Source organism: Coturnix japonica, chromosome 1 (genome assembly GCF_001577835.2).
Source record: "Coturnix japonica isolate 7356 chromosome 1, Coturnix japonica 2.1, whole genome shotgun sequence".
Classification (NCBI taxonomy): domain Eukaryota; kingdom Metazoa; phylum Chordata; class Aves; order Galliformes; family Phasianidae; genus Coturnix; species Coturnix japonica.
Window position 1 is genome coordinate 110,647,563 of NC_029516.1, and position 27,993 is coordinate 110,675,555.

At 40.9% G+C, this 27,993-nt stretch overlaps 1 protein-coding gene across 2 annotated transcripts; it reads left to right on the forward strand.

Annotated features, from left to right (window-relative positions):
• The first annotated feature begins 207 nt into the window (after positions 1-207).
• GEMIN8 (gem nuclear organelle associated protein 8) lies at positions 208-27,971 on the forward strand. Of its 2 annotated transcripts, XM_015848454.2 has the most exons (5): positions 208-338; positions 1,012-1,062; positions 4,572-4,607; positions 7,098-7,521; positions 25,463-27,971. In XM_015848454.2, exons 3-5 carry the CDS (start codon positions 4,584-4,586, stop codon positions 25,717-25,719), a joined length of 705 nt encoding a protein of 234 aa, XP_015703940.1. In that variant the 5' UTR covers positions 208-338; positions 1,012-1,062; positions 4,572-4,583; the 3' UTR covers positions 25,720-27,971. The 2 variants fall into 2 exon arrangements, with proteins under 2 accessions (XP_015703940.1, XP_015703945.1); XM_015848459.2 differs by lacking the exon at positions 1,012-1,062 and having other exon boundaries at positions 219-338.
• The last annotated feature ends 22 nt before the right edge of the window (positions 27,972-27,993 follow it).

Here is a 27,993-nt window from a genome sequence, read left to right on the forward strand (position 1 = left end):
CCCGTCCTTGGAGGTGTTCAAGACCAGGTTGGAAGGGGCCCTGGGCAACCTGATCTAGTAAAGGTGTATGTTTGGTGGCCCTGCCAGGCAGGGGGGTTGGAACTACATGATCCTTGAGGTCCCTTCCAACCCGGGTCATTCTGTGATTCTGTGATTGATTCTGTGCTGTGGCCCGGCTTCCCACAAGATGGCGCCGCAGCTCCAGTCAGGATCAGGCGGAAGCAGCGGAGGAAGCCCCTGTGGCCGTGCCGCTCTGTGTGCACGCCGGAAGGGAGCGACGGAGCGCCAGGGCCGGTTCTTCTCGGTTCCCTTCGCCGCCGGCTGCTCGGGTTGCCTGGGTGGGTATTTAGGCTGCGGCCGAGGCCTCTCCCTTACGCCGAGAATGCTGCGGGAGGGACGGGCCGGGGAAGGCGGCGGCGTTAGCGGGAAAACGAGCAGTTTGTGGGGAGTTAGTTGTGCTTTCAGAGCTTGGGCGCCTGGTGGGGGCGGATAAACAGCGTTTATGGCACGCAAATCGGCTTAAGGAGTCGAGGCTTCTGCCGTCCTTTCCTCCGCAAATCGTCGGTGCACTGGGGGCGAGGCCCCGTGTGTGCTGCACACAGACCTCCATGGGAGCATGTGTCTATCGGCCCGTGGCCTGAGTTACAGAGCTCTAATCAGAGTTTGGGCACCACGTATGTGAGAGCAGGAAGTTGGTTTTGCCTTCAAAGCTCTGAAGTTTCGTTCTTTTCCAAGCTAATGACTGAAGCGATGAGGTCCAACGAGGTAAAAGCTGACTGGGGCTGCTGGTCATTGCACTGCACCATCGGCCTCAGCTTTGGGTTCAAGTGGGTTTATGTCCTGGATCTTAATTACCCTCTTTTCAGCAGCAGCACAAGGTTACTGCCCTCAGGCTCTGCTTGGTTTGGTCCTGACACACTCTGAAGTTTGATCAGCATGCCTGGTTTGCAACTGTGTTATTTAAGCCCCTACAGTGATCATGATTGTGACTTACATGCAATTTGTTTGCAGGAATTAGCACTGTTGGTGAATGAGATTAGTACGAAGACATTGTAGCAATAGGTAAGTCTTCCCCCTGTACTTCACAGAATGACCTGGGTCGGAAGGGACCTCAAGGATCATGAAGTTCCAACCCCCCTGCCTGGCAGGGCCACCAAACTTACACCTTTACTAGATCAGGTTGCCCAGGGCCCCGTCCAACCTGGTCTTGAACACCTCCAAGGACGGGGCATCCACAACCTAATGGCCAGCTGTGATTGACCCCTGAGTCCCAGGCAGATCTTCTATTTATGGCCATTCTTAGAGAAGAATGCAGTCTATACGGTTGGGAATTTTTCCTCTTTTTCTTTCTTTTTAAGGGATATACTGGTATAGCCAACTGTTTTAGCAGTCACAGAGTGGAAATGTCTTCCTATCTGTAACTAGGGCACTTTGGTATTAAAGTTAACATCAAGCACCAGATATTTAATCTAAAGCATATAATCAAAGCACTCTTCGGACAGTTCACTCTCCTGGTAATTCTGCATTAGAAGCAGAAATAAATAAACAAATAATGCAGTGGGCATTTGTCAGAAGGTGTACAATATTGATGTAGTGCACACTATTGATATATGATGGCTTGTGTTATCTTACTAAACTTTTGGATTATTATTTAAGAGCTTTAAGTGGGAGAGTGTGAAGGTACCCAGTGTGGATTGATGTTTAGCACCTTAAATTACTTACAGCCATGGGATGCTGTGGAAAAAAGGGTTCACAGAGGGGACACAGTTCGGCTTTGAATGCCAAAACCACTTGGTAGCTCAGAAAGTCTCTGAACTATCTGATCCTACTCAAAGAGAAGAAGCATTAGCAGTAATGTTTGTGGTTCTCTATCTGTTGTTTGGGGCATTTCTTATACAAATGTAGATTAGTTTTTCAGGAAAGCTTTGTATAAATGTTTTGGAGAAGAACTCTGTTGAATTTCTCAGGAGTTCACCTTTCTTTAATAATATCTTGTGTTCTTATCTCAGTACCACAGCCTGATTTATTTTGCAGTCATCAGTGTTCTAAATAAAGTCAGAATCTCTTTGATCCTGCATCCTGCATTAATAGGCCTTTTGAGCTGTACCTGTAGCCTCTAGTATGGCAGCCATGTGACAGCACTATATCTAATACCAGAAGATGGTTTTGTTCCCGTACTGTATTACCAAGTCTTAAAATGCAACAGTTGGTCTTAACTTCATTTGACTCCTAACAAATTGAGTGCTGTCATTGCTTTGATCAGATATATTTACTTTCATTAATGTTTACATGCCTGGTGCTGATAAAGAAACAAGCATGTTTTGGTTAAACACATACTTAATTATCTATGGAGAAATATTCTAAAACAGAGAAAATGAAGCAGTACAACTTACCAAAGAAAAAGCTTTCATTCATTATTTTCTTTCATATTTGGTACACTTAATAGAGTTGAATAGTTTCACCAAGTTTTCTCCCTTCCTCATTAGAGAACACATGTACGTGTGTGTATTAATAATAAAGTATCAAACTTCACTAGTTACTGCTTTATAAAGTACATTTACATCAGGCTCTGAACCTGATTTCTATTTATGCTGAAGCTAGTTCAAAGAACCTTGTGTCACGTAGGAGGAATTAGGGGGATAATGAATGTGAAATGTACCTAATTTTTATTTCTGAAGTGGAAATTGAAGAGTTGGCTACCATGAGCTTCGATTTTTAAATATAAGGAAAAGACACAGTGACCTTGACAGTGTCCAGATGTGTATGGGAAAGAGACGGAAAGTACACACGTAATTCATGAGAACGGAGCTAAAAGTTTTGACAAGGGGTAGCATGGGAAATGAGATGTTTGAAGTGTGCAGGGGGATAGCCCATGAGGCTTCTATGTAGGTGTGGATGGCAAATGTTACAAGTCACTGCAGTGGTTTTCAGTGATCTCAGTTCTGGGTTTTAGTCTCCCTCCTTTAAGCAGGCAGGGGGGAATACAGTGAATTCATCAGTTGGTTTGCCTAATGATGCAGTTCTTTTACTCACTTATGTGTCATCCCATTGATTGCAATGGACTGCTTGTGTACGTAGGGCTCCTGTTGATCTGACAAAGGATTTATGGGTTTGAGCTTGGTGTGTGCCATACGAAGGGCAATAATCTGCCTTTGTGGTAGCTTCACGATTTGCATTTTCTTTGAATGTGGCTCATCCTTATTCTTTCACTCGGTATATTTTGTCTTAAGAGGCAAAAAATTGCTGTTTAATTGGGAGTATTAAATGGGAGGCAGAGCACAAGTGGTATTTGTCCTGTATTCACATGCATTGTGAAAAATCCTAGTTTTATGCTGGTTTAAATCTACAACAGTTGTAAGTAAGTGCTGTCCTGGCTGTATTCCAGCATTGCCGGGAAGAGCCTTTGACTATGTTTTATGGGTAGCGGTGGTGGTTTAGTGTGCTGGGTTCCTGTTACCTTTCACAGGCATCATGTACATTAAGTTTTGAATGACAGTACTGGGAGGAAGTAGGTGGGTGAAGCAACTAATGTTGTAATAAAATAATTGTCAGGTAGGGAGGTCAGTTGGAATATTTCTCAGTGATTCATGCTGGAAGATCACACTGAAAATGATGGCAAATACAAATCCAGCCTAAGAATCATAGAGTTGACTTGAGTTGGAAGGGATCTTAAAAGCTCCAGTCCCCTGCCATAAGTGGGGTTACCAACTAGGCTGCCTAGGGCTATATCCAACCTGACCTTGAAACATCTCCAGGGATGGGGCATTCGCAACTTCTCTGGGCAGAAAACCTTGTGGTTACGGTAATCTTGTTCATGCTCTTGCTCCTTCCCTTCCCTTCCCTTCCCTTCCCTTCCCTTCCCTTCCCTTCCCTTCCCTTCCCTTCCCTTCCCTTCCCTTCCCTTCCCTTCCCTTCCCTTCCCTTCTTCTCTTTCTCCTCTCCCATTGCCCCAATTCCTCTCTCTTTTTCCTCACATTCAAAAATGTTATTGCATCCTGTGTTGGTGTATGTTTTCTTTGCAGGAGATAGGATTGGCTGTCTGGACAAAAAGATCAGTAAATCAGAAGAAAGGGTTTTATGCACTTAAAAGTGCTCTCTAAGTTTAATCAGAAGATTTACAAAAGTGAAGTTAAGATGACTTTAAACATTTTGTGTTACAACTTTTATGGGTGTCTCTGTGCAGATGCTGCTAAAAAGCAAGGACACTGTGTTTGATTTCTTTGATGTTTGCTTGTTATGTGTTTTCTTTAGAAGGTAAAGATTGTATAAGTATAATATGTGGGATAACATGGAAGATAGTAATGTGGAAATCATTTAGTCCCAGCATTTTAGGCTGTATAGTAGTAGATGGCTCCCTTTTAACCTGAGTATTGTAGAGAAGAATTCTAAGGAGTGGGTTTTGTACTGACTAATAAAAAACTACTAATAAGAGACTTCAGCAAGCCACAACAGAGAAAGGGTATTCAATATCTATAGGTCATGGTACTCAAGTTTATAAAAAATATGTTGATTACTTGTGACCATCCTAATGCATATTCATACGAATTAAAAGCTGCTATTTTGTTTTCTAGTTCACTGTGATCATGGAGCAAACTCCACAAGAGATGGTAAGCAGTCTTTATTGTTGTCGATGGGATTGCTTAGTCGCATTTTATATACAAAATGCATATAAACACTTTTATTGAGTTGTCAACACAGACATGTAAAAATTAGATGTGAAAGTATCTAAATGGCTATGAGACAGAATTCAGATTACAACAGCGAGTGATTTGTCTACTCCTGGGGAGGCTCCAGAGTCATAACAGGAAAATAACAGAGGACTCTGATCATTTGCCTTAGATTTATAGCCTTTGTTTTCTTGAGGAAATCTCTTATTTCCATTTATTCTGCAGCTGAAAAAGCACAGACATAGAACTAAGATAGACTTTAAAGTGTTCCCTTCCTCTTTCCACACCAGTGTAAAACATGTCTGTAATTTCTTTTTTAACAGATGGATTTTTAAAATTCAAATGTAAAATGGGGGGTTTTAAGGGTCATTTTCAGCAGAAAAGCCATAAAAAGTTCTTGGACAGGCACCAGCATCACAGTCCTGTCTCCATGAACTGGCTTTTTGTCTTCCTTTCTCCTAAATTAACAACTGGAGCCAGTCAACCAGCTGGATTCCAGAGCTTAGAGTAAGGGCTCTTTTAGAAACATTTGAGACGAACCGGAGATATTTTTTGAGCTTTAAAAGAATATATTGTCGTTTTAGTAAATATATAGAATGTAGGAGATCTCTGCTTTTGTCAAGCTGCATAATGTTTCAAAACTGGATTTTTAAGTAGTGGGAATAATAAAATGTTCTGTAAGTAACCTGTGAATGTATCAAATTTGACAACAGAACGTTCTCATCTGTTGAAGGATGAGGAGTCACTGTGACATTCTTTAGCAAAGCAAGAACAATAAATAAATGAAAAAAACATTGTATATTGTAGCTTTTAGGTCACTGGATGATTAAGAATGAAGAAACTCCATATGGAAGGCAGATGCTTCTCTTGCACCTACTCATTTGAGGAATAAATCTCAAATGATAGGTCTTGTAGCAACACAGTTTTGGACTAAAACAAGCATCAATGCTATGAAGTTTAACATCCATGAATTGTTATCTGGGCTTTTAAATCAGATTGCTGAGCCCTGTAGCTCTTCACCATTAGGGTGCTATTTTAATCAGAAGTTATTAAGGAATGCAAGTTTGTTTTATTGTGTTTTGTTGTTTTTTTTTTTATAATGGACTCATGGCTGGGGATCCTTTATTTCTGAAAGCACATAGCAGTTACCTAGAAAGGGAGCGTTTATAGTATAGATCCCTTACGGAGTAGTGTGCTCAGCTTTGTAGAAAGAAGGAAGACGTAGCAGTTGAGTTTTTTCTTATATGCCACTAAAAAAAGAATAAAATGGAAAGAATACTAATAAAGGGCTGTAAACGTCACATTCATCTCTGAAAACCTTGGCTAATCTTGCCATGGATTGAGTGTTTGCCAAAAGGTGGTTTAATTAAAGTCTTCTCATTTAATGGGTGTTCTGTTTTGCCTAGATAAAAGACTTTCTATAGAAATCAAGATGGGACAGGAGGGAGGGAGAATGGCTATATGTTTTGTTTGTTCTAGATTTTAGGTTACTACTCTGTGGCTTTCTTTTAAGATCCTCTGTTATCTCCTGATTTTGAGAGTAGAGTGAGGATAGAGTTGAAACGGCCTGTATGAAGGGGCTCGGGAGTAGAAGGACTGCAGGGCTTTTCAGTTGCTACTGGAATGTGAACAGAGTGAAACTGAGCTTTTTCAGGGAAACTAAGATCAGATGTAGGACAAGAGAAGGTGTTGTTGCAATACATTTCCCTCTATAGAATTATTTTTCCATGTGCTTTATCAGTGGTACTTTGTTACCCTTTCTCATGTGCTGGTTGCTGATGAGTACAAAAGGGAAATTTACTGGCAGCTGGCAGTTGGCTAAATACAGACTTGTTTTTGATCAAGGCCACGATGGCTATATGAACTTGGCTGAATTGCCATTTGACCTTTCCTGAGAAACTTATTTTGGCAGGCAGATGGAGGAAATAAGTTACTGGATAAAATGAATGCCTTTGTTTAATATGGAGGAATTTTAATCTCTTGTGTTTTCCGCCTGCGGATTTGGAAATCAGGTGTCAGTTGTAATACATACACCTTGGAATGACTCTGTTCTTAAAACTCATGTGAGTGGTTAAAGGAGATGTGGAATATACCAACACAGTGTTTTCCCTAAAAAAAAACACTGACTTTCACCTTAAAAGTACTAACACTTGTATGGAAAACACCTCCTGGACACTACAACAGTGAGCTGTTAATTCTTCCTTGGTAGATATGATGATGAAAAAACAATCTCTTGTAAGAGTAATGAAGTGTAATGCATTTGTACTGTGTTAACAGTTACCCTTTTTTTTCAGATATATTTTTTTTTCATAGGAAAAGAGCAGTCAATGATTAAAATACGAATGTAGGACTTACTCTTACTCAGTGTTTTATCTCTCAATTACTGCTTGTTTTCTCTTCCATGTGCATCTCCCCACCATTCGGATGCAGGAAGAAACTGAGCCATGGTATTTTCAGAAAATGTATGCAAGATATTGGAAGCACTATGATTTAGCTATGCGCTGGATGCGTAGGCACCAGGAAGCCTACAGGAAAGCCATGGAGTCCCTTTGTCACGTACCATGGCCACCTTATGCAGCTTCTCCAAGTAGCCGCTACTCAGATTGGGATGGGGATGACCCCTCGTGTACCCACAACCATTTTTTCAACTATGGCCCACATGGCAGAGCTCAGCGGCGCATGGATGCCCAGCCAAGGAAGGAGCATGATGACAGGGAGGAGGAAGAGGAAGACTCTGAAGTGGAGGAAGACTCAGAGTCTGAAGGGGAGTTTGAATATGACCTGAGTAACATGGAAATCACAGAGGAACTTCGCCAGTTTTTTGCCCAAACAGAGAGGCATCGGGAAGAACTACGTAAGTCTGTTCTTGTTTTGTGTTTTCTTGTGCTTCGTGACCATGCCGTTGAGTCATGGACAGCTTCAGAGTTTACAGACTTTATAGCAGTTACACAAATAAGCAGACACTGTAGGTAGACAAGTCAAGCAGATCAAATCAGGCAAAACCAGTGGGTGCTGTTGAGTTCGGCTCATAAATAACTGGTAGAAAAATATTCAAACACCTTCTGTGAGAAAGAGAGAGAATTATGACTGCAAGGAGGAGAATAACGTGCTTTGTCTTGGAGATAGTATTCTTAAAAATTTCGGAGTTCTTGAAACTGAAGTTTAAATATAGATAACATGCTGTATGTCTGAGCGGGGAACCCAGAGGAAGTGCTTTGCTGCATCACTGAACCCTAGGGTGAACCTCAATGTGTTCTATAATATGGAGGAGCCATTTTGTTTGTTCTTTCTTGGCTAACCCAACAGTAAAATTCCAAGACCTTTCTCTTGTCTCTGCATCCCTAAGGTACTCTTCATTCTATACTATACCAGAAGTTTCTCTTTATTTTGCATCTTGATCTGGAGCCAAGTCATTAGGCAGGAAATGTAAGCCAAAGATTTACTATTTATGTCAGATCTTGATCATCGTCTTTTTTTTCTGTGCAATTCCTTTGTTTAAAAAAAAAAAAAGTTTATTGGTAGTTTATTTCATATACAAATATTGCAGGGAGATTAACGATCTGTTTTTAAGTAGTAGTATGATGAGAACAACTGTTCCCCTTAATTCAAATAGGAAATACTCAGAATAAATGTTTAATAGAGCTTTCTTTGCATATCGAAAGAGGGAAATATTCTAAAAGAAAAAAAAAAAAAAAAAAAAGGATAATAAAAGCAGTGATTGGGAGGGAAAAATAGAAGTCATGTTATTATAAGGTCTTTGATCTGAGGTATCCAGTGAGCTGAGACTCCTCAGCTTTAACTTTGTGCTTCCTGTCAGTATGGTGCACTGTTTCTGTAGTTAGCAAAGAAACATGAGCCAAAGAGCTCAAGTGGTAGTGTGTGATGTACCACCCCTTTCTCTCCATGGTTTTTCAGCATCAGTTTGATGTTTTCTTCTGAAACATTCTTTTAATGAGGTACAGGGTACTCTAAGATGCTTGGCTAATTCTAGAAATGCAGTACTTTCTTTTATATATATATATATTATATATATAATATTATATTATTATATTATTAATATAATATATTATATTATTATTATTTATTATATATTATATTATATATATATATATATATATGTGTATATGATTAATGGTGTTTAAAGGTGTGTGAGTGATTAAAGTGCTGTCCTGGAAATTGGAAAATCTGGGCTTACAGATGCTCTTTGTCACAGATATCACAAATATCCTGTATGACCTTGGTATAGCTGTTCAGTCTATTCCTGACCCCTCTACTGACCACTCTTGCTAAAAATATGATTTGATCCTTTATGATGAGCAAGTGAATCAGGAAGTGGCTTGTGACTCAGAATACAGATTTGACTTCTGTTCCTTCCACCACAGAGATACTAGGAGTCTTTTTGGAATGTTTAGGTTTCTGCTCTGTGCCATATACTAGCCTATTTGTGGGTAAGCGTGACTTCACTTTATTCAGTGAGATAATCTTTGTCCAAAGTTAAGCAGAATCTGGCCTTGAGCTACTGCGTGCCTCAGTTTTTTTGTAAATTGAAGTTTCTTTGTGGTATGATAAAGTGAAGGTAATAGTTGCATGTAATTATTCAAGGGATGAAAAAGTAAACAAGGGCTAGATTTAATTAAAATATAGAAGTGTTACAGAACTCTTGGGTGTCTGGTGCTATCTAAATGCTAATTTTACGAATAATTAAAACTATTGTATAAGCTTGTTCAGAAGAATATTTTTTTTCTTGCAGGGGGGAGAAAGAAAAGTAAAATGCATTTTTTTTCCTGTTGAAGTTTCTCATGTAGCATAAGTAGCGGGAAGAGGAGAAAATCTTTGTTTCCCTCATTGTATGGAAATGAGCTGATATGGAGACTGTTTAAGGCAGTATCACACAGTGAGGTAGTGTTATTCCCTTTCACAGAATCACAGAATTGTAGAGGTTGGAAGAGACCTCTAGAGATCATCGAGTCCAACCCCCTGCCAAAGCAGGTTCCCTACACCACGTCACACAGGTAGGCGTCCAGGCAGGTCTTGAATATCTCCAGAGAAGGAGACTCCACCACCTCCCTGGGCAGCCTGTTCCTGTGCTTTCTTGGATTCCTTTCCAGAACAAGATGAAATAAAAGTTAGAAGCTCATTAAGGTGCAGTCCGTTACACTACCACATTCTGTCTTCCGTAGTGTGCTGAAGAATCCCTGTAGTTCCGTATTGATACTCAAGAAAACTGAGAAAATACAAATGCACAAAGCAAACCTATGCTTACTTATTTCCCCTCTGATAGCTTTTCATTTTAATCCCAGACTTTATGTCATGGGCTGTCTCACCACCTTCAGGAACAGATCTCTAGAGAAACGTAGGCATTATAAAGCTCAGTAACGCCTGCTATTTAGGCACCATCTCTGTGAGAGCCACTTTTAGTGTTGAGGTGAGAATTTTAAATTCTCTTTAAACTGGGCATGTCAAAGGAGAATTATCAGTAGGGACCTTGGCAATCAGGTGAAGTGTCAGAGCATTAAGGGAAAGCTGTGTCTCGAGTTTTCTTCCTCTGATGTAAGTAAGTGGGTCCAGGTGGAGTTCACAGCCTTTAAACCATCCGCCTTGATATGCTCTTGCAAGCAAACATCTGGCTCACTCTTCTTTTGAAATGAGTGCTGTGCATGAGTTTGATATATGTTTATGGGCATTTTGCTCAAGTGTGAGACACATGGGAGAAGAGCAAAGGGCCAAAGAGGGGATTGGGGCTCCTATGGGAGGATTATGTAAGTATAGAGCATGGAGAATTAGTTTAGTTTTGTAATGGATGACCACCAGGTCTGTTTTTCAAGACCTGCAAAATTAGGAAATAGTACACAGACGTAATTTGGACGTGTGTAGGATGAGAGCTTTGATTTACCAAGTTAAATACAGCTGGTTCTCAGCCATGACCCATGTCTCATCAACATGTGAAAGAGTAATCAAATAGACTGAAATGATCAGACTCTCACTTCTAGTGCCGGTTAAAGAGTCCGCTGGAGGTAACAGGAGTCACAGACCTTAGAAGAGAACATCTTGCAAACTTTAATTGGAAGACTTAAGTAGGCCTGAGGTGTGGGTGGGAACAGCATATGTCTGGGTGGTAAAATGCAAGTCAATACTAATTGCAAAGGAATTTCAAAGAGAAGGAAGCTATCATTTTAAACTAGCCACAGAAAAGAACTTCAGGTTTACTCCAGCTTTCAGTAACTAGCACGGATTTACAGGACTATGCCTATTCTTCAGCATTTTTTTTTCAGTTGTTGGCTGACTTGTACAGTAAAGCCTTTAAAGCTGGCAAGTTCTAAGTCTCGCTGCATGATTTAACACTTAGCAGGGATACAGTTGTTCGCAAACAATCTTTTTTTTGTTTTTGAATTCATATCAAATTCCTCATAGTTTTTATATTCTTGTCATGTGTTGCAGTCAAGTTATGTGTTCCTGGAATGCCCCAGAGTAATTGAGAGCAGAGTTCTGCTGAGTCTGTATGAGCTCAGACACATTAATGCACCATAAACTTCTTCCATATTCTAGATATCCTGTACATTTGGATAGAATTCCTTTCATGCAGTTTTGATTTCTTTTCAGTTGTTTACCTTCATATGCAATCACAATTATTGAGCGTATCTGTTCTAAGGGGTTTTGTCCTTCATCTTAACTGATGATCCTAGTACCCTGTGCTTCCCGGGGATGTTTGTACTAGCATTTAAGTCTTCACTAAGGCTGTTAAAAAGCATGAAATCATTGTTCTAAGTTATGACACCTGTCAGACCTAGGTAGTGTACTTAATTCTCCAAGTGTCCTAGATATGAAGAGCTGAATACATTGTCTTCTTACATTTGCAAAACTTAAAGGGACACAAATAAGAAAGTAAGATTCAGATTGTTTAGCCTTGAGAAAAGAAGGCTGAGACGGGATTTGATCTGGGTTTATAAATGCCTGAGGTGTGGGGGCCATAGTGGTGAGGCTGGTCTCTTTTCAGTAGTGCGTGGGGACAGGACTAGGGGTAATGGGATGAAAGTACAGCATAGGAAGTTCCGCATGAATGTGCAGAAGAACTTCTTTACAGTGAGGGTGATGGAGCACTGGAACAGGCTGCCCAGGGAGGTGGTGGAGTCTCCTTCTCTGGAGATATTCAAGACCCGCCTGGACGCCTACCTGTGCGATGTGGTGTATGAAGCCTGCTTTGGCAGCGGGTTTGGACTCGATGATCTCTAGAGGTCCCTTCCAACTCCTACAATTCTGTGATTCATAAGCCTAACAATTCAGTGAACTGTCTAATTGCATGTATTTTATTTATTGCACTTCCAAATTTAGCCTTTGATATGTAGTTTGTTGTTACGCAGTTTTTCTTTGTTCCCTTTTTACATACAAGAGAAGATGACTGCTGTAATTGAGTAAATACAGCATTGCAAATACATTGAGAACCATTCTGTGGCAGCCAGCAGGCAATGAAACAGTGTCTTTTATTTAAAAACAAAAGCAAAGGAAAGTACTGTCATGTCAGTTCATTACTGTAAGATAATGGGCTGTCAGTTGTTAATGCTACGACTCTTATTTTCCATTAAAGCCTCTGTTTGTATTGCCCACATAGACCCTCCAGCTGTTCCCAAAATAATGTTGTCTCAACTTAAAATTTTTGTGCCAGATGGAAAGCCTTTAAAAAAAAAAAAAAAAAAAAAAAAAAAAAAAAAAAAAAAAGAAGAAGAAGAAGGAATTGAAAGGAAATGCTGAATGAAGATGTTTGTTTCAAATCTGCAATTTGTAGGTTTTTTCCCTTGGGTTTCAGAGGAAGATGACAGTTGCCACTGCCTCTTCCGTGACAAGGAACTAAAGGAATTTTCCATGTTTTTTAAACTTGTCTGAATAATACCAGATCCATGAAGTTTGGGGTTTTGTTTAAAGCCTTTGTACTTTGGAAAATACGGGCTTTTATGCTCATGTTTGTTACCATGCTTTACCAAAAGTGAAAGAAATAAATGTTTCTTTCTGTTACTCATTTTGCTCTGTGAGACTTTAGTTCTCTAGATGACCAGCATCTTTATGCTTCGTTTTCCCTATCCTGGACTGTCAAAACAGTGTGCATGGTGACACTATAAATGTCTGTTTGACTCCTTGGCTTGTCAGCCTTGCCATCATACAGATTTTTACCACTGTCTTTGTAAGCCGGATTGCTGAAGTTTTTGAGAAGAACTTGTGAAATTGAGTGCTCTCCACAATACATGTGGGTGCTTGAGATATCTCAAAGGTATGCCTTTTGGAGGCATAGGGTGGTTTGTTTGTTTATTTTATTTAATGGAAGGATAAATGCCTTCTTTTAATGACTGAACCTTTATCCTGCAGCAGTAGAGCCTTCTGTGTCCAATTTTGGGCCCCTGTGTCCAGTTTTGGGCCCCTCACTGCAAGAAAGACATTAAGGCCCTGGAACGTGTTCAGAGGAGGGCAACAAAGCTGGTGAGGGGTCTGGAGCACAGGCCTTAGGAGAGGCAGAAGGAGCTGGGATTGTTCAGCCTGGAGAAGAGGAGGCTCAGGGGAGACCTCATTGTTTTCTATAAGTACCTGAAGGGAGGTTGTAGTGAGCTGGGGGTTGGCCTCTTCTCTCGTGTCATTAGTGATAGGACCAGAGGGAATGGTTTCAAGCTACAACAGGGGAGATTCAGGCTGGACATTAGGAAATATTACTTCTCTGAAAGGGTAATCAGGCACTGGAATGCACTGCCCAGGGAGCTGGTGGAATCACTGACCCTGGGGGTGTTCAAGGAACAACTGGATGTTGTGTTGAGAGCCATGGTTTAGTGGAAGCTATTAGTAATATGGGAACGGTTGGTCTGGAGGATCTTTTAGGTCGTTTCCGACCTTGGTGATTCTATGATTCTCAAGTACACAGGCTGGTGCAATCAAAATAGAGGTTGGTATTATTTGGAAATCAGTGGTAGAAGAATGCCTCCTTGCTGCAGAAACAAAGAAAAAATCCACAATTTTTCACCACCTTTATGAGGAGACAGAAAAATAAAGGGTGAGATTTTAACCATGGGTTTCCGAAGTTTAATACGTATTTTCAGACTAAGACAGCTATTGAAGCATTCTTCACTTCCATTAAATGAAAGAAAAAATGGAGATACCTGACATCTCAGTACTTCTGTATACATCCTACTGACATCACCTTTACTGAATGAGCGCAAAATTTCAACTCCTTTTCTCCCAGAGAGCTTTTGTTCCTAAGTTGTGAATCAGTGGAGTATGGTAACCTTGTATTGTTACTGCTCTTCGTAAATCATTGCTGTGGTAAAATTCCTCCTTAACTGAGTATTTTTCTTGTGGTTGTGAGGATAAGATGCATGGGACAGACATCACTGCTCCTCCCAGCTGCCTTTGCCCCTTACCATCTGCATGTAGGTCTGCTGTGAAGCCTTGATAGTTGGTGGTCTCGGAAGGATCCAGTGAAAACTGCTCCATAGTTTGCAGTTGTGTACGTGGTCACTTCTGTAGCTTTGACAGGTCAGCTATTGGAACTTTCTCTGTACAAATAAATTGGCAATTCAGTTTTATGTCAGACAAGTGGAGTGTCATCACCTGTTTTGTGTCCATGCAGTTTCCAAAGTATGAAAGTATACTGCAGTATTGTACCTGGGTTCTACAAAGCTCTAATAAAGAGCCACCCAGAAGACCCCAAGGAATCCCTTCCCTGTCTTCTTGTTAGAGCAAGAACAACTTTCAGAAGGTTAGGTGAGTGAACACATAGAATCTACTTAAGCTGAGAACTTGTGCTGGTAATTTTCTGAAGTAACGTCTGTCTGCTTGCTTATGCTGTAAGCATCTGCAGCTGCTCTGTGTGGTTCCCCTAGTCTTGTCTTCATTCTTTGTCCCTGCAGGGGAGCCTGTGAAAGCAGCTGCAGCTGCAGTGGAAAAGAGCAGGTGAGACCACGCTGATAGCTCTAGGGAAGTGGTGTAAAAGTCATTCAGTGCTAATCACTGGACTCAGACACTCCGTTATGCACTTTCCTATTGCTCTTAAAATGCCTGGATTAGTGGTTCCGTCTGGGTGCCACATGTGGCACTTGTGGACGTCTAAATGCTTGCAATTAGGAGAGAGCTCTGACTCAGTTTTGTGATGATAAATCTGAATTCATCCATCTTTAATGTAGTGCTCATAACCCTGTAACTGGGCAGTGGCTATGAATTAAGTATTTTCTAACCCAGTCTTTTTTTGTGTCTGCTTAGGGGAGCTGCTGTAGCATGGACATTTAAAGTGTTAAGGCTTATAGTACTGGAGGGAATGCATTTGCAAGGACCAAGGTTAGAAATGAATGTAACCACGGTGCACATTTTTTATGCTCTTTATTTCCAAAATGTGCTCAGAATCTACAACAGAGTATGGTGCAACAATACTTGGAGCATTTAACATTTTAGATCACTCTTAGAAAGCAAACGTCTTGTATGGATTTGCTTGGAGATGTAACTTAGCTCTGCAAATTTTAATGTGATGTTGCTAAAGCCAGAATTTCAGAGGAACCATTTTCTTATCAACATCTTTCACTGTTCCTCAGTTTTATCAGAAACATCCAGATGGAATTCTTGCCCAGTGTAATTAGGGGCTGTGGGTGCTGCGTGGATAGAAACTTGCAAGTTGAAAGACTTCCTTTTGCCTGGCTCTTGTAGAAACTTACTTCTTTGCATGCTCAAAATTGAGAGATACAGAGGCTACCAGTCTCAGACTCAGACAGCCTTTATAGAATGCCATCATGGTCTTGGACATGTCATTTGGGACTGCATCCACAAATCTATCAAAATGGATGAAATTTAATATCCAAAGTAATAATCTTCCTTTCCCCATCCATACTTTCCAGTTAAAAATCGTATCCAAAAGAAGATGCATCTTAAACTCCTGTGTGCAATGAAACACTGTCATTCTGTCTCTTCCAGTGGCAGAGCTGAACACCTGTGATATGTTATGATATGGTCTTCTACGAAGCCCATCCATTCCAAGAATTTAAGTGATCTTCTGCTCTAGGAGTTTGTGTCCAGATTCCCTGTTTTGGATTTTAGTACAGGGGCACAGAGGTACTATCCTGTCTCTCAGAAACATAGAGAAGTTTGTTGATATGTCAGTGCACTTAAAAAGAAGTTGTACTGCAAGCATATGAAGTGCTCAGCATGGATTGATCCAGCTGTTCATTAGTGTTATATTTGTTATTTGCCTCCAAAGTACAAAAACCTGTTTATCTGATGTCAGAGCTTTCCCTTGATATTTTCAAAGACATACATTTAAGTTGTCAAAACGTTCTGCCATACACTGAAGTCATGGAGACAATGTAAAATGAATAAATCTTAAGTGGCTATTTGTACTGAAAGTGTGTATGTACGGAAATTAAACAGCATGTGTGCTATACTGGTGATTGTTATTGGCCACATTTAGCTGGATAAGAGTCTCTTGGGTTTAAATTCATTTATAATTGCCAAAGCTGTGGTTGTTGCTTTAAAAATCAGCTCTATATTCATGTAGAAATTAGGGAAACTTTGCAAAGGAACATAGTTTTCCTAAAAGAATGTTAGACCTTTATTTTAATATAGTTGTTCAAATACTATGAAACCACTATTCTTCTGATCTTACTCTACACATGCCTTGTGTATCTTTATTTCTAGATCTGCAGTTTTTCATGTGGTTGCTGATTAGAAGGGACACCAAAGATTTCAAATTCATCAGTTGTCACTGCTCTGGGATTTTTGGCCAGTGGTGTGGTGAGGAGGAGTCTGAGAAACTGCGGAAGGGTCCAGAGCATGAGATGTCATCATGGTAATGTGTTAGAGAGGAGGAGGTGCTGAGGTGGCAGTTAGCAAATTATCTGATTGGCTTTGGTGGTGTATGGGGAAGAAGCATCTACTTTTTTTCTGATCTTTCTATTTCTCAGTAGGTAAAGCTGGTGATCGCTGATTACTTGCGTTTTCCTGCTTTTGTGTTCCTCCATTCGTGTTAGCTACTGACTTTTGTTGAGAACATGCTGTGGAGTTTGAATCATAGAATGACTTGGGTTGGAAGTGACCCCAATGATCATGAAGCTCCAAACCCCCTGCCTGAGGCAGGGCCACCAACTTCCTGATCTGGTACTAGACCACGCAGCCCAGGGCCCCATCCAACCTGGTCTTGATCACCTTTATGAACAGAGCATCAGCAGCCTCTCTGGACCCTCTCCAGCAGCTCCACATCTTTCCTGTACTGGATTCCCAGGCCTGGATGCAGTACTCCAGATGGGGCCTCACAAGGGCTGAGTAAAGGACAATCACCTCCCTGTCCCTGCTGGCCACCCCTCTTCTGATGGAGCCTAGGATACCTCTTGCTTTTCAAGCTGCAAGAGCACACTGCTGGCTCATGTTCAGATTTTCATCCACCAGGTCCCCCAGGTCTTTCTCAGCAGGCCTACTTTCAAGTTCTTCTTCTCTCAGTCTGTATACGTATTTGGGATTACTCCAACCCACGTGCAAAACCTTGCACTTTTCTATGATGAACTTCATTAGGTTCACATGGGCCCACCTTTGGAGTTTGTCAGCGTTGCTCTGGATGGCATCTCTTCCTTCTAATTTGTCAACTGCACCGCTCAGTTTGGTGTCGTCAGCAAACTTGTTGAGGGTGCACTCGAGCCCATCATCAGTGTTGTTGATGAAGATGTTGAAGAGCACCAGTCCCAAGCCAGATCCCTGAGGGGCACCACTTTTCACTGGCTTCCACCTGGGCATAATGCCATTCACCACAAGCCTCGTTCTACAGCCTTCCAGCCAATTCTTTATCCACTGAATAGTCCACCACTCAAGTCTCTAATGTAGGGATAAGGATGTGGTGAGGGACCATGTCAAAGGCTTCGCACAAGTCTGGGTAGATGGCATCAGTCACCTTCTCCTTGTCCACCACTGACCTCACTGCATCACAGAAGGCCAACAGAGTGGCATTACCTTCCCTTAGTGAAGCCACGATGGCTGTCTTGGGTCATCTTCTCATCCTTCATGTGCCTTAACATATCTTCTAGGAAGATCTATTCCGTGGTCTTTCCACTGGCACAGAAATGAAGCTTGCTGGCCAGTAGTTCCATGGGCCCTCCTTTGTCCTTTAGGATTTTATTCTGATGGCTCTCCTCATGTGAAATCTTCATCAAGTCTCTTCAGTGTTTCTTTCACTTGAGAATTGCACCGCTGAAGTCACAGAAGGGAGACATAAAGCTCCTACTTGACGAGTGTTAACTTTGTAGAAGCCAGGGTGCTGAAAGCTGCCTTGTTGAAATGAGACAGTGCTCAGAGCTCTGTTCCAGCAAGGGGCTCTTGAATTATTTCTAGTGTCAAGCATTTCCCTTTTGCAGAAGGTATGATAGGCACACATCTGCAGGTTTTCATCTTGTTACTGTTGTTGTGTTTTTCCATACTAGGCACAACTATTTAACCTTATGCGTTTAAGTAAATCTCATCTAATTTGCTAGAGCAATGAAATGATGCTAGGCGAAAGACAAGATTAGAAACAGAACTAAGCGTTTATTTTGTGTTTTGTTTGTATGCATCCTGGCATTGCTCTTAAACTATTGCAGTGGCTTTGAAGTCCTAATTTGTTATGTGGGTTGTTTTTCTTAGCATAGTAGCAATGAGAAACTTAAGAAGGAAAGTTAATTTCCAAAGTTACCCCTCAGCCCTTTCTTTTCTAAGTTTTGTTTTATGTGCTGTTTTCTTTAGTTCCAGATGTCTCTTACAAAATTGTTGGTCAGGCAACACACTGTAGGGTTTTGTGTTTAGTGTACTAGCAGCATGGAAAAAAAATGTATATTTCCTGCTGAGATTAATTTTATCTCAATTTTATGGATTAGTGATTGTTAGTTCCACATGGCTACAGTGACACTAACTTCTGGACCTGCTGGTTAACGGAAAGGTCTGTTCATAGTCGGTGCTTTTGCTCAAAAAATTGGTGATGTGGGCATAGGTTGCTTTCAAAAGTCTTTGCTTTGGTAACTTAGCAGATTTCCCTGCTGAGTTGCTTTGTCATAGAACAAGCTGGAAGTCAGCGGTATAGTTTGTGGCTAGAATCAAGGAGAAAATTTAAGTGAAATTCTAATGTATGAGTTCATTTTAAAAGGCTCATACAGGCTACTCTTTTTTGTTCCCATGGAAGCACCAAACATTCAGTTTTGTTTAGCCATCAAGCACTCTGTACACCTCAGAATGCTGTCTTCCGAATGCGCGTGCCTACTTTCTATTCAGGACACATACAAAGCTGGTAGTGAAACTCATGTTTCCTCATTGTTTTGGTTTGCTTTTAAAGAAGCGCTTCTAATTCTGTGTATTTCTTTGTTCGATCTACTCCGGCTGTGCCATATATGCGTGTGTGTATATATGGATACAGTTATATATAGGTTTAAGTAATCCGTCTGTTTACTCTAGCGCTGGTGTCTTTGTCTGGCGTCAGCACTGTTGCCATCAACGACAGATTGGAGTCGTTTGGGGGATGGGAGTGCAGAGTCAGCTGGTCTGTATTTAATCTTATTTCTGTAGGCTTGATCCGTACTAGAGGCAGCTGCCAGTGCCTGATCCTGTATTAATTTCTGTATGGTGGTCAGCAGCCTCCTAGCTTTTTAATTCTTTTAGGTGGTGCAAATGTACAGTCGGGATGTCTTTGTATCTCTGGTTTGTGTGATACAGTGCTCTCGTTAGTTACCTTGAGTGTGCATGTGTGTTTTGTGTTCTCTGTGTGGCTATGGGATATATGATGAAGAGCTACATTCAGACTGTTCCACTTTCTAGAGCAGGCTTCCACTTGGAGTGCCATGGAGCCAGCTGGTTAACTCGTGTTGATGGGTTTTGCTTCAATTTATTCTCTGCTGGAGATAAGAATATCCCTTCTTAAGGGCTCTGTTGTGGAAGGTAGTAGGAGGAAATAAAACAAAAGTTAATGGTTGTTTAGCTGGATGGTAACCAGTGTAGCCTACTACTAGTGTAAACATGGACATGAAGGCTTGTATTGTTTCTATCTAGGAGCCTGGGCAGTTTGTTTTGGAGACTACAAGACAGCCCTACTTGGTTTTTAATCCTATTTGTGGAACAGAAATCAGCTTTTTTAATCTCCAATTAACTGTGCGGCTTTAATCCAGTTACTTACTCCAAAAATTTCAAAATTGCGTGAGATAATTAATTCTTCATAATTATCAGGTAGGAAAGCATTAGACTCCTTTTGTAGAGCAATTACACTGAATCGTGATGTGGATAATTAATGAGAGTGGTAAAGTACTATTCAGTAGCAAACCAGAGAGTGGAACGCTGTGGCTCTAACCTTGCTTCCTGGCTGTATGTTCACCTCGGTTTCAAAGATAACATCCAGTCACTTGTTGTCTTAGTAAGCGATCTGGCCCTGTTTCTACAGGAGTTTCTTCTTTGATATTTGTAGCAGTCTGTTATAATAACGAAGCTATCAAACTGAGTACTTTAGATTTGCAAAATCCGTTTCCTGTCTGCTCTGACAGCCTGTTGCTACTTCATCTTTCTTAGGGAGACACTCATGTTTCTTAGACTATTTCCTGCTTTTACCCTTAAGTTTTCAGTCAGACTGTGGTTCAGCGAATATTTCTTAGTGCCAAAGCCAGGTTAGGTTGTTTTTCTTCCCAGCCCATTCATTTCTGCTTCCATGCTGCCACTTTAGTTCAGCTCGTGGTGCCAAGACACTAAACTGTACCAAGACTAAATATAACTTCTTTGTGGGATGCAGTGTAGTGCCCCTGGGACAGTTATACCAGCATCTTGAGGGGCTTGTGAGCTGGAACATGTAGCTAAGGGGAGAAAGAGAGAAGCAAGAACTGCATAAGCTAGTTTTGTAGCTGGGAAAAGAAGAATGTCTGTGGAACCACAGTTTCAGCCTGCCAAGGAATCACATCTGCTCTTACTTCAAAGCCTGCAACAGAGCATTTTCTTTCCTTCTTTTTTTTTTCTTCAGAACATTGCATTGCTTGTAGACATGCATGGTGAAATATTCTATTTCTTTTAACTCCTTCCCTTCTCAACCTTGAGTATTGGCAAATCTTTAAATTGAAATCCTTATTTTGTTAGAATTCCTTTAGGTGAAGATTGGGATTTTCTACATGGTATGCCTGGTTTATACAAGTACTGGTGTAATAAAATGGTCTGGTGCTGTCGCTTCAGAGAAACCATGTAACTTCATGTAGAGCTGTTTAGTTTTCCGGGGGAGCTGAAGAATCTGGCATTTTGCATTGAGAAGCCTGTGTGGGCAGAATATTTAACACAGCAGATAGGCTTGTGGGAAGTGGCATTCAAAGGCAGGGAACTAGGAGGCTTTAATCAGTAGAAAAGGGAAGTGTTTTTAACGCTGTCAGCGTGGGCTGCTCAAGCTCAGCTCAGGTAGCATTTAAGATAGGATGAGAAAGCTCAGAAAGTGCACATGCAGCAGTAACAGATTCATTAATCACTTGAAATAAGCAGACGAATATGTGAACAGGGGTATAGGTTGATCTGAAAGCATGGAAAAGAAAAAGCAGAATCGAGACTAGGAAAAGTAAAGTAATTTCTTCAAGAATAATGTGCTAGATAGGCAAGAAACTGGAAGTCAGTGGAGGCTGTGTGACATATAGGGCAAGAAGAACCTTGGTCTCATGGCATAGCTGCCGTGGTGCAGATCAGCATCCAGTAGCACAGCCAGCTGCAGGTGATGTGCACCCAGAGGAGTGGGAACAGGGAAATCTGCATTGTGATAAATGCTATCAGCTGGTGTGTGATCACTGGGCTACAACAAGCTAAGGGCCAGGCGTATAACTACAAAGAGCTAAAAATGGTACAAGACATGATAGGATGCTGGGTGTTAGTTTTTCCACTGCCTTCAGTGAAAATTCAGCGTAGATAGTTACTGTCCTTGCTTTTATTTGTGTTGAAAAATCTCTTCATGAAGACTTGTCTCCAAATATGAGGGTTTTCTTGCATTTTGGTTTTGAGGTTTTTTTTCTTTATTTTTTTGTTTTAATAAGAAAAGGGTGAATTCCGGAGATGTTTTCTGTTTGCTTCTTAATCTTCTCACAGAATACTACAAACAAAGAACAACAACGTAAATCAGACTAAGCAGTATACGACCTTCTTCTTCTTATAAAATAGAAGGAACAAGACCTCTGAGTTTCTGAGAGCCTATAGGGGAAATTACTTACATCTTGAAGAGCTTTGGTCAGAGCTCCACAGAAAGCGTGCAGAATGGTATTTGTGTGCATATGAAACCACAAATGCAGTGACTAGCCAAGATTTTTTTACTGTTTATCCTGCTTTTGGCAGCCCAAGGATGAAGGTCATTGCCTGCATTCATTCACATTTCTTTCACCTGGTATATCCAAAATTAAAAGCCAATATCCGTAGCAGGCAAGAAAAAGTGGGAGGAAAAAAACCTTCTTTCAGAAAACCTAGAATAATTGTTGATGTCCCAGAATGCAGTATGACTTGGGTAGAGATCTTGGTATTCCTGAGAGATGAAGAAAAGATTACTTACTACACTTGGACAAAGGTGTCTGAACTGCTTTTGGCCAGTTTTTAGCTATGGCTTCACAGAAATGGACTTAGAAGGGATAAGTTACTTCTGGAAATTGTTTTGAGGGAGAGGAGAATGTTTGGGAACAAACAGAACTGGCCAGTCAAGAAAATGTCAGCAATGCTTATCCTTGGTATGACAACCAAACACTGCTGCTGCGGTGTGCCTGCCTTTTGACCATCTGCAGAGTGCTTTTTCACAACAGGGGGAAGTGAAGCTTGCCAGAAGTTGAAACTGCATGCTATAGAGGAAAGCACTAGGGTTTATTCCTGCTTGTGTGAAGTAAAAGGAGAAACTTCTCAGAATTGTGTAAAAATATACGTATATTTGTTTCACATTTATTGCGCAGTAAATCTGGAGGTAACAGAACCCGCACTGACTACGTTAGGGGAGTTGTGCTTCACTGTCCACCAAAGGTAATTAGTGTGCTTCTCAACAGGATAGAACTTTCTCAGCCATCTTCTTTCTTATCTCAGTATTTGGTTGGAAATGATAATGTGTGCCACAGTGGCGCAGTGGTGCCGCTTTGCAACACCAGGGCCCAGGATTGAATCTCCCTGTGGCGCAAGTGGTAGAAGTGCCGCTCTGCTACACAGGAGGCTCAAATCCCAGGGGTTGGACTCGATGATCTCTAAGGTCCCTTCCAACCTGCACAAGACTATGATACGATGATGATGATGAACTGCTTTGATAAAAGCAGTAGCCTACATACCCATTTTATGCTATGGCTTCTCTTTACATGATTGCCACGATGCCGAATGGTGCCAGCACTGTCACTTCTCACAGTGGTACCTCTCCACAAATAACTGATGGGAAACTACATCTTGCATGCAGCTACTGTAGCATTACTAGCTACAGATACCATATTCTGTACTCAAATTCAGCCTCTGCAATTAAAAGCTGTGGGTGACAGGCTTCTGTCCGCTGCCTACGTTCAGACTGTCTAAAGCTCATTCTTAGATCTAGAACTATGTAATATTGTCGATCTGGGAATTTTTTAGCCAGTTGATGTGGAATAGTTAGTTAGGTTGGAAAGTTAATGGTGTTACGTGTGATTAATAAAGTGCAATGTAAAATATGTGCTTCAGAGGTTCATGAGGTAATTCAGAGAGTAGAATCAAAATTCACATTATTATTTTGATTGTTAATATCAGGATCTGTGGGTTTATGAACCACTCTGTGCTTCAAATAGAGATTGATGCACACTAAACTGTAATCCACTCATCTGTCATAAAGCTTCTGCTAGAAACGTATTTAATTTCCAAAGAGAAGGATTCATTATATATCTCCAGAGAAATTAATTGTTAAGTGTTACTGTGTGCAGTGAACTATCAGAGATATTCTCAGGCATGTGAGGAAGCAGCTGTTTCTAGTATGTAGCTATAGAAGTAATGAGTAACAAATTTGGACAATATAGAAGTAGAAGGAATTGTCTTTGTGAACAAATTGTTGTCAATAAATGTGGGTACAGTTCATTGCCCTGCCAGAGTTTTGCTCTGTAACCTGCAGCAGGAGATGTTTTTCCAGCATAGATTTTTGGGGTTTGTCAAGGAATATTCAGTTGCATAATTTGCAGCAGGTTTGTCCTTAAGCATGTTACGTTGTTGTGGGCAGCTTGGTGTCCCACAAAGTTTGCTTCAATGCAGTCTAAGTGACCTGTGCCACCTGAGCTCTAAGCCCGTTCTCATGATGCTGGGCCCTCTGTACGTGGTGTTAATAGTTTTAATTAGATCTGACTCTTCCAGAAATACACATGGACCTCTAATGTAGGTTTCCTCATGAGTTCTGGCAATGCAGCACACTCTGGGGAAGCAGCACTGAAACTGAAGCATCTCTTTGGAGTAGATTACAAGGGGATTGAGCTCAATGGTCTCCAGAGGTCCCTTCCAACCTCTATGATTCTGGTAGCCCCTTGAGCACTGCTGCCCTTCCTCTGTCGACACAAAATGGTGGAAATGGAAGAACAAAAGCTTTCCCTGTCCCTCTCTTAACAAACAGATACCAGAACTGAAGTTTCTTCTTACATTGTTGAAAATGCCTGTTTTCTGTGAATGAGGTACAGGGGGTAATTCTGTTATTAAGTCTGACAGTCAGTTGGCTGCTGCATACAGGGCTTTGCAGCGTAACAATAAACTGCAAATGTTTGACATGGATATGTCAGGGTACTTAGCTTTGGGTTAGGGTTTGCAGATGTTGTGTGTTTGGTAGAAGCTAAATTATCTCTCTGAGGAAGGGGAGAAGGGGTCCATAGCACCAAAGACTGAGAAGCATGTCCTGTATGTGATTACTGCATCCTGACCAGTGAACTCAGTCCCTATTGTTTGTTTGTTTTAAAAGTGTTCACATTAACAGCGTACCATTCCTATGATGAAGTTTTGGGAACCATCATTTGTTATTGGTAGGTGAAGAAGTTCAGTACCTGCCTGGTGATTTTCTTCATCTTGTATAAATGTCTCCCATTAGAGACGAGTCCTATACATGCTTTGTTTTAATTGCATAGAGCATTGTTTATTCCCTCAGAGTAGCATTCATGAAGTGAGGGTATCCTTATGTGCATGCAAAACCAATTTCTTGCTTCAAAACTGGCCTTAGCAAGGAGGATTTTTGGCAGATCGGTTCCAGTGTTTCACCTCTCTGAACCAGTTTGAATCCTCTTTAAAAGATGTGGTGCAAGGATATGTGTTAGCTGTTGTTTTGTCCTGCCTTTAAAGCAATGACAGTAAGGCTGTCAGTTTTGAACTTTGCAGGTCGTGCAAAATGGATGAGGTTGGCTGGTTTGTCTAAACACAATGCTTACAGCTGTGTTTCATTGGTTACATTTGATGGTTGACACTTGCGTGACAGACCGGTTCGTTCATTTTCAGAGAGCAGAAACTGATTACATTTTCCCTTGGCTGTGGTTCAGCTAAAGTTGCACTGTCCTATGCATTGTTTCATTATCTCAGCTGCTAAGTAATTACTTTGGAAGCCAACTCTCACAGTTGTTTTTTTCTCTTCAGGACTTGTGTACATTAGGGAAGAACTGAAGCAACTCTAGTTACTACTTTTTATTACTAACAGAGAGGTTTTCTGTGTTTTCCAGGATCTTCTTCCCTTGAAGAAGTTGGCAGCACCCTAAATGAGTGAATCTGGGCTATCTAGACCCACCACAGATTTGAATATGTACTACTTCAGAAGTTAAAATGAAATGTGATTGGGTGATAGATCAGTAATGTACGTGTCTTGTGTTTCTGTTGTGTAGGGAGACAGCAGCAGCTGGAAGCTGAGCAGCAAGAAATGTATGTGGAAGCTGATCAAGACCTTTACAGAAACACGAAGCGTTCTGTGGAGCCACCTGCAGAAAGGCCTGGGGAGAGAAGAATGGCAGAAATGGAGAAACTGTACGGTGATGAAGCTGCCAAAATCCTTGCTATGGAGACTGCCATGCAGCTTATCTTTGATAGAAATTGTGACAAAAAACAGCCCAAATACTGGCCAATTATTCCTCTCAAGTTGTGAGTACCTGGACTGTGCTCTGACCTGGCATATAGCTGTAGGGACAGTTGCCTCAAGCTGTGCTACTGAAAGAATAAACTGCTCATGCTAGTTTTGGATTGGTTTTAGGGGAGGATCCAGCAAGGACAGGGTGATTTTTTTTCTCTCTCTATTCCTTTTACATCATCTGTAGTGATGGTCAGTTCATTTACATACATACCATTGCCAATTAGTAAAGGGGAGAGATAGCACTGTAACTGTCTGAAGTTTGTTTCACTCATTTGATGTCATCCTGGCTTGACCATGCAGGTGAGAAATGTGACAACATCTAATGAACTGGAAGAAATTAACAGCAATTACAAAGTGAAAAAGGCTATACAAATTGTCAGCTCATTCCATTTAGGAAACTAAGTCGTCTTATTCTTTAGTCTTATTTAATATAGCAGCATTTGGATCCAGCTTAACGCAACACAGCTTGAAGTGTTGTGTCTCCTAATCTTTTGATTTTTTTCTCTTTGAGAGCCAGGAGCCCAGTGGTCAAGACACAACATATCAGATTACTGTAGCCTGGCCATTGGAATTCCTTTTTCAAAGGCTCATAATAAAGCAGGAAGTTTTTCTTCAAGACTGATACTTGCCTGGCAGGAGTTCAGCTCTAACAGAAAATTAGATAGGAAAATGTTTTAATGAAGAAGGTGGGGAGTTTGGGGGAAGAGCTTGATGCGGTCCTGTCTGTTAGAGATATTTCTAGCAAAAGAGATCCCTAAAAGGACAAAATGCTTTTTGAGCCAATGCCAACAATTATTTTTGCCATTCTAATAGAAACGTCTTATTGATTTGAAGCTTGAAGGAAGATGTATCAGTCTTTAACTGTGAAGAACTGTTGCTACATACTGCTGCGTGCTGAAGTTCTGTAGTTTGTTTTAAGCACTATTACCATGGCAGAGCAAAGGATCAGCACGCTGTTTTACTTACGACAAACATTTGTGTGCCTTTTCTCCACAGCAGAGAAAGTCACAGCTGAAATTAACTTCTCATGCCATTGTGTTTGGTTTTCTCTGCTGCAGTCAGCTGCTCCAAACCAAATCTGAGGTGCAGTTTGGAGACTTGGTTTTCACTAGTAGTTAACCATGCTTTTTAAATCAGTGTTTTGAGTTCAGTTCTGCCTCCTTCACTCTTCATTAGGTGTGAAGAGATGGAGTTAAACACTGAAATTAAAATCCACCGATGTTCAAGACTTGTTAGGGATGTGATTGATGATATGAATAAGTCACGCTTGACACATGAGGGAGGCATGTTCTGAATTACAGCCCCACATTTGTCTTCACTCTTGTTTTTTGTTGGATTTTGTCAGAAATCTAGTATTTTGTATGGACTTCCTTGTTGACCAATAAATGTTCTTAATGACGTATTGTAATTGGTTTAAAATGAAAACAAACAAAAATTCTGCACTCCAGTTCTCAGATCTAAAGCCGTCTCTTTGCTGCTGTATTGGTTAGAGAGAGTTGCATTAAAACTAGTCACAGTTTTAACATAGTAAGAAGCACAAAGAGTGTTGACAGGACTTTCAAAGGAATGCCAGTCAGTACCATACCACAGAATATGGTACAAAATGGGCAGGAGAGCCCAATCCTATGCACAGTATTCTCTGTTTCCATTGTGGTGGTGATGTCTCCCCTGCACAGTTCACTAAAGAATGAAAGGATGCTTAGGACTGGGCAGTTCTTGATTTCAACCCAGTTCTTACCATGGATGTTTCTGGATCCAACTGGTTCTGCTAGCAGAAGCTGAAATCCTTATCTCCTAAAGTAGTTAGGAGATAAGACCCCATACAAGACAAACATTGAATTCCTTTTTCACTTCAGATAAAATATACAAGACATTTTTCTGCCTTTGTTTTCTGTAACTGTTTCTAAGAGGTTTCTAATATGTGCTGTGAGGTTGGAAGTAAAGAGATCTGGATAAAATGTTTCCTAAGAACTTTGCACTAAGATTGAGTGAGAGGAATCCACTGTTGGAGATGGTGCCAAATAATCTCTTCAGTGCCCTCAGATTTCAGGAGACAGGCAGTTGCTGGTGAGCTCTATTTTGCCCGTTATTCAGTAGAACCTGGAGATTTTGTGTTACAGTTTATTCCATCTCCTGTGTCATTTTAGACTTCTAAGAAGTATTTCAAAAAAGCATCGTCATGGAAGCAAGGTAATTGCAACTCAAAAATGCGTAATGCCTGTACCGCTCTTCTCTCCTGCGTGAATGTATGATGCTGAAATCCTCAACTGCCAGGCTATGTACTGCTTA